Raw genomic sequence first — 12,677 nt, forward strand, 5'->3', positions numbered from 1 at the left:
TTTGAGGTTTGAGTGTAGGAGTGGTTTCCTCGGAAGTGTGAAAGGGCCTGGTGGAATCAAAAAAGAATTCTACGATAGTGACAATTGATGTGTAGATATTTCATTGAGCACACATATTGGTTTCTCATACTGTAACCCCGTTGGTACGAGGCGATTTTGGATTTTATGTGGTAAGCAACAACCTCGATATAGCAAACAAAAGCCCCTCAGACACGCTTAAATGGAAGGCCGCAGCAGCTCCACTTCCTCTAGCAAAAGATTCCGCATTCATATACATCCCAATATCTTCCCCCCCCCCCCCCCGCCTCTCACCCACCCACTTAAGAGTGCCTGTTGTATCCAATATCGTTATCATCCATATTCAACGGGTTCCTCGCCTCAGTGTTTAGCCCAACGTCTCCCGACCCTGGCGCAGGCGGCGGCGACTTCGTCAAAACATTGGAACCACGGCTGGCTGACACATCCCGGAACGGACTCCCACTCGGCGACGCGCGGCGCGAGTTGGGCCTGCCATAGCCTCTCGGGGCGCTGTAATCAGCAGAGGCGTCGCAACCATGCCCTGCCTGCGCGACCTGTGGCTGCATGAGCGGGAGGTGTGCCTCGCTGGCTGAGGCGCCGAGCTTGGAGCCGCTGGCGATGAGCATAGCCTCGCGTTGCTTCTCGGCGAGGCGGTTGCGGGAGCGGGTGCGGCAGCACATGAAGAGGACGGAGCCGAACATGGCGCAGAAGGCGGCGGAGAGGCAGCCGGAGACAATGATGCCGGCGAGGTCAGGGGCTTGGGACTTCATGCAGAGGGTGAGGCCCTTGGTGTCCTTGGAGCAGATGAGGCCGTCATTGCAGCCGATCGATTCGGTGGTAGTGGCCTGGCACTTTGTGGAGGTCGGCGAGCCGGCGTCGTTGGTTAAGGTCGCACACACGGTTGTGTCGATTATCTTGGTCTTGAGGCAGGTGAGGGAAGTGGTTGCTACCTGCGCCATGGCAGTGACCGCCGGGACGGTTGCGATGGTCACTGCACCCTCTTGAGCGCGACGTGGAGCAACGGTGGGAATGGCGGTTATTTGGGGTATGGCGGACGCGAGGGGAACGAGCAGGGCCGTGGCCACTGCCGCAAGTATAGAGGCTCCGCGCATTGGGATGTGTGAGGTTGTGGGTTATGAAGGTCGATGTGCATGAATCGAGGTAGCCTCGCGGACCCGTCGGCGCCGGGGGTGAGACCCTTTTGAGGAGGATACAGCTGTGTAAACGGCGAGGAAAGCTCCGAGACTGCTATAATGCCATATCGTCACGACAAGATAAATGGCAAAAAAGATGAGCGGCAGTTGGGGAGAAAGTATGGGAAAGAGCTGAAAAGGAGACGACGCTGACCAGGCTAAGGACGGAATGTAAGACTTGTGGTGGTGGCCAATCAGACGACAGTGGAGTCCTGCACGAAGGGTTTCGAGAGCGATGTCAGCGATGTGATGTCAGCTGGATGTTTCCTGTCAGTGTCAGTGTCAGTGTCAGTGTCACTGTCAAGATGAAATATGAAATATGAAATATGAAATATCAAGGTTTCAATAGCCGTGGATGATGAAAACACAAATTATCACTGCGTTTGTTCCCTTGCTTCATAACGTAATCGTGCTGCCCAAAAGTCTCCGTAGGGTCCGTGCATGGGAAGTGGGCCGTCACAAGTACTCGAGGGAAAAAAGTACATATCCTACTGTACTTGTGACGTACCTAGGTAGGTACGTCACAAGTACAGTAGGACCCCTGTTGTAATTGAAATATCTGTTGTAATATGTCACATGATCTCAGCACCACTTCCCCGCAATTTCAGGCAGCAATAGATAGACAGGAATACACACGCATATTACTCAACAGTTATGAGCCCGGAGCAACTCCAAGACGCATTTTGAAGCCTATAGAAACCCGAACGGACCAAAATCAAGTCCTGTGTCCTGGAGTCGAAAAAACCATCATTATGGCGACCCTACAGAAGGCGGGGGTGGTCCTCACAAGCCCTAGAGACTGGGACGAGTGGATAGAGACTATCAAAACTGCTTCAATAAAGGCAGGAGTATGGGGGTATATCGATCCATCAATCGAGGACCCTCCTACACTCCTACAGCCCGTTCGACCTATTCCTGAGTTCGTACGGAGTGCCACGCAAGCTGGTGGTGGTGTTACTGCTCAAACAAGACCTGGAGTGTCAACAAGAGCTTCAGGTAGCCAGACCATCCAACCTTCAGTAGAAGGCCAACAGCAATTAACGCCAATTACGTACGCATCTCTTACAGAAGATCAGAAGGAACAGCTTCGAAACCTACAAGCTGATTTCCAATATGAGCGCAAGGTGTGGGAAAAGCAGGAGGAAGCAATTCAGGGGCTTCGCTCTAAGATCCAAGAAACCATCAAACGCGACTTCCTACCCTATACCTACAATTGCGATACTCTGTACGATATGCTTAGAAAGCTACGAGACCGATTCGCACCTACTCAAAGAGCTAGAATCGGAGAATGGAGACTAGAATGGCAAAAGGCTGCGAAAATGCAAAGAGGCAAGGACCTTGAAGACTGGCTCCTAAACTGGGAGAATCTATACAGTCAAGGCCGTACGCTACAGGCAACAGAGGTTATCGACCCTCACGATGCTATCTATACCTTCCTTGATGCAATAGGACCTTGCGAATTCCGAGGACCATGGAAACACAAGCTAGAGAAGCAGACAAAGTCGTACGAATTTGAGGAGGTCCTACGACAGTATAGAACCAACCGTAGGCAAGAGAGATTCACCCAGAAACCTAGGGGGGAACATGGAGTTTTTGCACTACAAGAGGATGACAATAGCGACCTACAGCCAACGCTCCAAGGCCGTACGAACAACCTACAACAAGGTCAGCAAGGTCAGAGAGGCAGAAAACAGAAAAATCAGGCTCGACTAGACTGCCCTTGCGGAACAACTCACAAGTGGCGGGACTGCCTCTATGTGATGAAGTCAAAACGTACGAGGCAATGGCGCCCAAATAAAGAGATTGAAGCTAAAGTAGAGGCCTATATAAGTGACAACCAGGATTCCAGTACGTTATCCAAAAGGCAGAAGAACAGAACAATTTCAACAACCCGAATGGAGTACAATCCCGTACGAATACAGATCCACCTATGTCTTTCACTACAGTCTTCCAAGTCTCCCAAGGACTAAAGCCGAAAACCTCAGCCTATGAGCTCTCTAAAAGCATAATTCTCCACTCTGGAGCTACAATTCACGTCTGCAACGACCGTACGAGGTTCTACAATATCCAAGAATGTCAAGATAATAGCTACCTCTTAGCTGGAGACCAAAGGGTGAAGATTGAAGCGTTTGGGTCTGTAGATATTACAGTCCAAAACGGGAAGATAAGAAGTCTCTACGGACTATCACCCTTACAGATACGGCTCTCGTTTCATCCTTCCACACTTCAGTCGCTTCTCTTAGATGATTTATCCAAAAGGGAGTTCATTGGAATACCGCCGCACAAGGACTTACGTACGGAGATCAACTGTTCTGCAACACTCCAATGCTTCATGGACAATGGGTTCTTGAATACATCAAAAATGAGCCTACCCGAGCTGTTTATAGCACTCAGGATCAACAGGACAACGTTGTCCTATCTTCGTACGGACCTCGTAAGGACCTAAAAGGCACTGCAAAGGAATGGCATAACCGCATGGGACACCTAAACCAAAACGCCATTAGAAAACTCCAAGAGAAGACCGCTGGAGTTATCGTCACAGACCTAGACTCGTACGATACTCAGTGCGAAGTATGCCGACTTACGCATGCTACAAGGCAGATTTCTAGAAGATCTACACCACGCTCAAAAGTGCCATATGAGAAGGTCCACCTTGACCTAATCCAAATGCCAGAGGCGTAAGATGGCAGCACACAAGCCTTACACTTCCTATGTGATAATTGCCGCATGAACCACGTCTATACTATTAAGGATAAAACACAAGGAACGCTCCTACAGACGATTAAGGACTTTGTGAGCTACGTACGGAAGATGGGGGTTCCAAATCCGCATATTCCACCTAGATGGTGAAGCCTCACTTGAAAATGAATGGGAGGGTTGGATTAAGGATGAAGGATATGAAATCCACATCTCTCTGTTACGATATCAAGTGCGCCTTGCAGCTCGAGTGGGGGTTCAGGGGTGTGGGGAGCTTTCCGGGGTTGGAGCGAATTTTTCAGTTGTGGAGTGAATTCTCAGAACTGGTCTCGCTAAAGAGAATTCACTCCACAATAGCTGTATATAGATCGAGCCACTGCTCGAGTGCTCCTCTTCTCTTTCCTTTCTTCTCTAGATTGAGTTTAATTCATAATACCCAACTGGCGCCCTATGCCTTGGTGAACCGTGACATAAAACTCAATCTCTCTTATACCTCTTTTCCTGCTCTTTGAGCTGAACCCTCTTCTGAAATCGAAATCGAAATCCACTCTTTGAAAACCCCAGAACCAGAAACCTTATCCTGAAGTCGATTCCAGGACGATCTCCAGGCAACCCCTCAAAGTTGGCTTTCGACAGTCAGCTCGACACACACACACCACCTTCGCAAGTCAGACCTTTTACAACGCTCCCTCGACAAGGATGTAACTGTGAGGGAAGTGCGCTCCTCTCGAGTGGCTCCTACGGCCAACAACTGCACAATAGGGCCTTTGGCAATATGTGTCTGACTTGACGATATAAACCGAAATTGAAATAGCAACTCGCTATGGCTTATACAGCTGAAGAAAAAGCTGCAATGGCAGCTCGAAATGATCCAGAACAAGACCAGGAATCCCTGGCAGAAGGAGCATCAATTCCAAGCTCTGCAAACCTGTAATGGTGGGTGCACCAGATATGAGAATCTAGCCACCCAAGGAAGGGATGAATTTACTAAGACAACACACTGTCTTAGGAAACAGAGCCAAAGGGTCGTAGCTTAGACTATTCCACAACGCAACAATCAGGTGTATGATGTGGTGAAGTGGTTTAGACAAGTTGCAACAAATGTTGAGTCTGAGAACTCAGGGGTAAGTCAGAGGTTAGCACCTCACTGACTTTTCAAAAACAGAGAATAACAAGATCAATGCTTGGAAGCTTGGAAAAGATGTAGAAGTATGTGCTAGTCGATTTAATGTATTGCCTGCTTGCCCTTTCTTAAGGAAAGGGCAATCCTATTTATGCCAAAGGAGTGTAGTTCTCTCATTTTCCATGACTTTCCATGACTAACCAGGCTTGGTAAATGTATTAGAAATCAAGTGCGACCCACAACTAGCTTGCTAATCATGTAGTGAACGTAAGAGAATCCCATAGAACCATCTCTTGGGTTCCTAGCCTATAGGAAGTGAAAAGGAGGTCCAAGGTCAGAGTACCTATAGACAAATTATGTCATAACTTAACCAATCTTGTGGGTAACTAAGGAGCGATGACGTGTAATGAATCATAGAGGGTTGTAGAAGCTTCTAGAGCTATCGTTCATGTTCCTAGGCCTCTAGTTGGTAGAGATATGCCATGTGGTAGTATTGGCCCACCCCCTTAAGGAGGAGATTTTCTTAATAACTTGTTCAATGAATGTCCAAATGATATGCCATGATGTATGTAGCATAAACAGATGTAGTAGAAGAGTTTGCAGCAATCGTTGAGTAGTATTGCTTCTGTTGTTGGTGTGATAAGCCAAGATATGTATGGTGACTTGTAGGTTTGAGGAGGAGATTTCTAAGTTTGCTCTTGAGTTTGATAGCAAACTGAGTGCAACGAATGTCAGTATGACAAAACTAAACCAATGAACTTCATGATCCTAATTTCAAATCCAAAACCTTCCTTCACACTCTGGGCAAAACAGCTCAAGAGAGACATGAATCTATACTTGCAAATCGACATGAAAAGGCTGAATGGAATGTTGAAACCTTTGACGAATTCCAGAAACTATCTGTCGCCAACCAGAAAATTGTTACGGCTATAGTAACATGATGTCATGGTTACAGGGCCAGGGCCTAGTAACGTGACGTGTGAGTCACATAACGTGACGTGTGAGTCACAGTGGGAAGCGGGGTAGGCTGCCATGTGACGGGGCTAATGGATAGTTGCAGAAACTAGTGGATATTGGATAGTTGAGCTATCCACGAACTATCCTGAATATCTAGCTATCCGCCAACTATCCAGATTACCCATGAGGCACGACGCCACTATATAAGTAGATAGTATTTCCTTAGATAGGAGCTTGGTGCTCAACTCAATATAGTATTCTTTACAATACTGTAACGTGTTACTTGGAAAGCCTTTGTGTCTAATCCCCTGCCTCCTCTGTCAAGTCAACCTTACGCAAGAAACCTCTGTGTCTTCTATCATTTAGAAGTCAGCATTACAAAATGGCATGGACTTTGCACAAGAACATTCTTCGGGACTATTTGGCCCTAGCAGAGGACTCAAATTCGATACTGGCTGAAAAGGATGATGCCATTCTCCAGTTACAGGAACTGATCCAGAGCAACGAGCAACAAATCACAGAGCAACAAACAATTCAGAATATCTTGAAAAGCAAACCCAACAAGCTCTGGAGAATGAACCAGGACACCACTCTTACAGTCGACTGTCAGCTCGGATTCCAGACCCTCCAATCCTCACAGATTGGATAGAGCCAGCATTTGAAGACTGGGTTGTGAAAATTCGCCTCAAGCTCGAAGCCAACATTGATCATTTTCCAACACAGACTTTACAAATGAGCTACATTCAGAGTCGACTAGGAGGACTGGCAGTTCGACATGTCAATCCAAGGCTTTGACCAAACTCTACAAACAAACTGCAGACAGCAAAGAAATTCTTGAACTTTTGGAAAAAGTCTTCAGTGATCCCGATCAAAGTCACACAGCTCAAAGTGAGTATCGGAAGCTGTATCAGAGAAACAACACCTTTGCAGTGTTCTGGGCCGAGTTCCAAAGGCTCATGACAGAGCTTGATTAATCTGAAGAAACTTTGCTAGATGACTTGCGCTTCAAAGTCAACCACAGATGCAGAAAGCCTTAGTGGCTGAAGTTGGAGCTACTACACTTCACGAGTTTGCAAAGAAATGCATGCTCCTCGACCAGAACATCCAGCGGATCAAGGAACAAGAAGAAAAAAGGAAGCCAAAGTCATTTTCGAACAACATGGGCCAAACTCAAAGTCAGGGCCAGGCACTTCAAACTTCAGTCCCTCAACCTACAATAGATTCGAACATGCAAAACAAGACACAGAAGCTGTATCGACCACCGCATCAAGATCCAGCAAAAGAAATGCTCATGAAACTTGGGAAATGCTTCATATGCCGACAAAATGGACATCGAGCTCGAGACTGTCCCCAGAAGCTCAAAGCTCAAGTGAATGAGGTATCTACAGCTGAGTCTATCATTGATTCGGAAAACGAATAGCCTCTAGACAAGTCATCACTAGAGGCAGTGCAGCCAGAATTGCAGCTTCTTCCTCGAGATCCAGTTTTGATCCGGACACCCCTTTCTTAGCTACTTGTAGAATAGGAAAATACAAAGCTATTGTCCATGCATTGATCGATACTGGTGCCACAGGTGGAAACTTCATTAATGCTGCTGATGCAGAAAGAATATGTGAAATCGAAGGGATAGCCCCAGTCGAACTTGTGAAGCCAAAACAAGTTGAAGGATTCAATGGAGAGGCTGCCCCTGCTATCACACATGCTATATATCCTCGACTACAAGTGGGAGAGCATGTGGAAAGCCTATGTCCATTATTCATCACTTCGCTAGGAAAACATTCCATCATTCTCGGGAAAGCTTGGATGAAGCAACATGGAGTTGTTCTCGATATGATCAATGATCAAGTCCTCTTCACTGGAGATTATTGCAACCATTCTATACCAGATCGAGCCCTCGAAACAGAGTATATCGAAAAGCAAAAGACAAAGGCCAAAGAAGAAAGCCAAAGAAATGCCTCCTCCGGAACCTGCTCCGAAAGTGGAAAAACCAAAACCTTGCACCATAGCAATGATTGGCGCAGCACCATTTCGAATGCTCATGAAGCAAAGAGGAGCTCAAGTCTTTGCTATATCAATGGAGGACATAATCGAGCACAAGAACAAGACCAAAACTGAAGAAATTGACTCTCGACTGATCCTTCTGAAGGAATTTCATGAATTTTTGGATGTTTTTTCAAAAATGGCAGCAGACAAGCTACCTCCCCATCGACCTTCAAACCATCATATTGAACTCGAAGGTGATGCAAAGCTGGGATATGCACCACTCTGGAATATGTCAAAGGAAGAACTTGATTTGGTCGAAGAATATGTCTTCGAGCACTTGCCAAAAGGGTTCATTGAAGCAAGCAAAGCCCCATACTCTTCACCCATTATGTTTGTAAGAAAGCCAGGTGGTGGTCTTCGATTCTGTGTTGACTACAGGAAGCTAAATGCCATAACGAAAAAGGATCGATATCCCATACCACTCATTGATGAAACACTGGCCCAAGTCATAGGAGCAAAATATCTCACCAAACTGGACATTCGACATGCCTTCAATCGAATTCGAATGCAGAGAGAAGAAGATGAAGACCTCACTACATTCAGAACTCGATTTGGATCCTACAAATACAAGGTCATGCCCTTCGGACTCACAAATGGTCCAGCAACATTCCAGAGGTACATGAATGAAACCCTCATGGATGTCATACTGACATTCGTTGCACTCAGTTTGCTATCAAACTCAAGAGCAAACTTGGAAATCTCCTCCTCAAACCTACAAGTCACTATACATATTTTGGCTTATCACACCAACAACAAGAGCAATACTACTCAACGATTGCTACAACCATCTATGATTCATTACACATCATCGCTCCTTAGTTACTGGGCCGATATTACCACATAGCATATCTCTACAACCCTCTATGATTCATTACATGACATCACTCATACTACCACATGACATATCTCTAACAACTAGAGGCCTAGGAGCATGAACGATAGCTCTAAAAGCTCCTACGAACCTCTATGATTCATTACATGTCATCGCTCTTTAGTTACCCACAAGATTGGTTAAGTTCTGACATAATTTGTCTATGACATAATTTGTCTATGACATAATTTGTCTATGACATAATTTGTCTATAGGGGTACTCTGACCTTGGACCTCCTTTTACTTCCTATAGGCTACGAACCTAAGAGATGGTTCTATGGGATTCTCTTATGTCGACTACAGTTACCAAGCCTGGTAAGTCATGGAAAGTCTTGGAAAATGAGAGAACTATACTCCTTTAGCATAAATAGGATTGCCCTTTCCTTAAGAAAGGGCAAGCAGACAATACAGTAAATCGACTATCACATACTTCCACGTCTTTTCCAAGCTTCCAAGCATTCATCTTGTTACTCCTTGTTTCTGAAAAGTCAGTGAGGTGTTAACCTCTGACTTACCCCTGAGTTCCCAGACTCAACATTTGTTGCAACTTGTCTGAACCACTTCACTACATCACACACCTGATTGCTGCGTTGTGGAATAGTCTAAGCTACGACCCTTTGGCTCTGTTTTCTAAGACAGTGTGTTGTCTTAGTAAATTCATCCCTTCCTTGGGTGGCTAGATTCTCACATCTGGTGCACCCACCATTACAATGGATTACCTCAACCAATTCGTCACCGCATACATGGATGACATTCTTATCTACAGTGCTACTCGAGCAGAGCATACAGAGCACATAAGGAAAGTCCTACAGAAGCTTCGAGAAGCTGGACTGCAAGCAGATATCTCAAAATGTGAGTTTTTCGTCCAAGAAACCAAATTCCTAGGACTCATTGTGGGAGTCAATGGCATTCGCATGGACCCTGCAAAGGTTTCTACTATATTGGAATGGGGAACTCCAAAATCGCTCAGGGATATGCAAGCTTTCATTGGATTCTGCAATTTCTATCAAAGGTTCATCCGAAATTACTCCAGCATCATGAGGCCATTGGTGAACCTTACCAGAAAGGATCAGATATTCGAATGGACTCATGCATGCCAAACTGCATTCGAGCTGTTGAAACAAACAGTCACAGAAGCTCCTGTCTTGAGGCATTTCGATAGAAACAAGACAGCCTATGTCGAAGCAGAATCCTCAGACTTCATCTCATCAGGAGTCTTGTCACAAAAAGATGATCAAGGGGTTCTACATCCAGTGGCATACTTCTCGAAAAAGCTAGCACCTGCAGAATGCAATTACGAGATATATGACAAGGAATTGCTTGCAATCATCAGATGTTTCGAAGCATGGAGACCAGAACTTGAAGGGACAGATTTTCCAGTCCAAGTCTTGTCTGATCACAAAAGCTTGGAATACTTCATGTCCACCAAGAAGCTGACAAGAAGACAAGCTCGATGGGCTGAATTCCTCTCTCGATACAACTTCCAGATCATCTATAGGCCTGGGAAGCAAAATGGAAAAGCAGATGCTTTGACTCAAAGGCCTGGTTGCAGAGCAGAAGGCAATGATGAGGATGATCGACAAAAGCAACAGCTTCAGGTGTTGCTACCACCTTCGAGGCTACATCCAGACATTCAGAAACTCGAAGAACAAGGCCAAACAGCTCAGCTAGCTCCACTGGAAACTCATATCAGAGAAATGACAATTCTTGAGAAAATCCAAAAGTCTCAACTGGAAGACAAATTCTGCAAGGCTACACTACAGAAGCTTGAGTATGGTGATTGAACAAGCAAAGAGGTTGCATTGGCTTATTGCGAACTCAAAAACGGCATGCTAGATATCAAAATCGAGTTAGGGTGCCAGAAACCATTCAGGTGGACTCGTCGAGAGAAGTTCATGAACAACCTTCTATGGGACATCCAGGAGCTGGAAAGATGCTGCGAGTCATGAAACAGCACTATTACTGGCCAAACATGGACAAAACAATAGTTCGATATGTCAAAAACTGCCGTAGTTGTCAAAGATGAAACCATCTCGAGATGCCTACAATGGACTTCTACAACCAATCCCTATTGACAGTCGACCATGGATAGATATATCAATGGATTTCGTGACAGGATTACCACTCTGTGAAGGGAACAATGCTATCTTAGTTGTTGCATGCAGGTTGACGAAAGAAAGACATTTCATTCCGTGTTTCGCTGGGCAAGAAGGGACTACTGCAGAAGCTACAGCACAGCTCTTACTTTGACATGTATGGAAGCACCATGGTCTACCAAACTCGATAATATCAGACAGAGGTCCTCAGTTCATTGCAGAAGTCTGGAGTTTTGCTCTGCAAAATTTGGAAAATTTCAGCCAAACTTTCAACTGCCTTCCTTCCCCAGAAAACAGATGGACAGACTGAGCGATTCAATGCAGAGCTCGAACGCTACTTGCGAGCTCATGTGAACTATCTTCAAGGCAATTGGGTTTCATACTTGTGCATGGCGGAGTTTGCTGCCAACAGTGTGCCATCAGATGCAACCAAGACAAGCGTGTTTTTGCGTAACAAGGGCTATGAACCAAGAATGAGCTTCGATACAGAGCAGCAAGCATATCACGAAGCCAAACAAGAGCACAAGAACATAGCTCAGACCATGGCAAAGGTTTGGGAGTTTCTGCAGGATGAAATCACGCTCTCGCAAGCAAAAATGGAACATTTCGCAAACAAGAAAAGGAAACCTGCACCACGCTATCAAGTGGGAGACAGAGTATGGCTTTCAACTCAAAATATAAAGACACAGAGGCCATCAAAGAAGCTAGACCACAAGCAAGTGGGACCTTTTGAAATTCTAGAGTGAATTGGGCAAGTTGCATATCAGCTCAAACTTCCAAACAGCATGAAGATTCATCCAGTCTTTCATACCAATCTATTAAGACTCGACTCGAATGATGCAATCGAAGGGCATCAACAGGAGCCAGAGCCTCCAGTTATTGTCAATGGCGAAGAGGAGTGGGAAGTGGACGAAATCCTCGACTCAAAAGTTATACGAAAAAAGCTTTTCTACAAGGCAGCTTGGAAGAACTACTGTTAACCTCCTTAAAGCAATACAGTGGACTCGAATTGCATGGAACGATTGCATTACTAATACAACAATTCAATGCTACTTCGTCAAGTTAACAGTAGTTAAGAAACCAGTTGAGATTAAGGTTTGAGAGGCTGATGAAATTGCTGATCAAGAGGCCTCCTTCAAGCTTAAATGGCATAGATACTAGAGGTTTAAGATCTATTGACAATTAAAGAATTTGTTAACCCTCCTGCTAAAGAGATCGATGATCTGGATGATGAATAGAGACAATTATCGAAACTTACAGTCAAGATCAAGAAGATAATATAGGAGATGTTTACGATGGTCATAGAGGTCATGATGCCAGTCCAGGAAAAGTAATCTAGATTGAATCTAAAGAGAGAAGAAGAAGAAGAAGGAAGGAAGGTGAGGCTATTCCTCATAACATACAGTTGTCTGCTTAGCGGTTGTAACCTTGGTGGCTAAGGCTACACCCATAATCCCCATAACAACCGTAATAACCATAATAACCGTAACAACCGCGTAACAACCGTAACAACCGTAAAACAACCGTAACAAGCTGTGACAAGCTGTAAGCTATAATCGTAACACTACCCCCCCCCCCCACTAAGATTGATCTCCTGATCAAGAGTAAGATCATTGTGGCTTCTGTGGGTATTTTCGAGGGAAAGCTTGTGTGAGTTCAGGTGCATTGTTGAAGTTTGT

The 12,677-nt window shown here is 45.3% G+C and overlaps 1 protein-coding gene across 1 annotated transcript; it reads right to left on the reverse strand.

The window, feature by feature from the left end:
• Nucleotides 1-320: 320 nt before the first annotated feature.
• On the reverse strand, nucleotides 321-1,130 carry VC83_08793 (uncharacterized protein; the record flags this gene model as incomplete). The annotated part of the gene is made up of 1 exon (XM_024472336.1): nucleotides 321-1,130. The coding sequence occupies one exon, from the start codon at nucleotides 1,128-1,130 to the stop codon at nucleotides 321-323; it is 810 nt and encodes a 269-aa protein (XP_024320348.1).
• Nucleotides 1,131-12,677: the final 11,547 nt, after the last annotated feature.

This window comes from Pseudogymnoascus destructans (genome assembly GCF_001641265.1).
Source record: "Pseudogymnoascus destructans isolate 20631-21 unplaced genomic scaffold scaffold_27, whole genome shotgun sequence".
NCBI classification, from domain to species: domain Eukaryota; kingdom Fungi; phylum Ascomycota; class Leotiomycetes; order Thelebolales; family Thelebolaceae; genus Pseudogymnoascus; species Pseudogymnoascus destructans.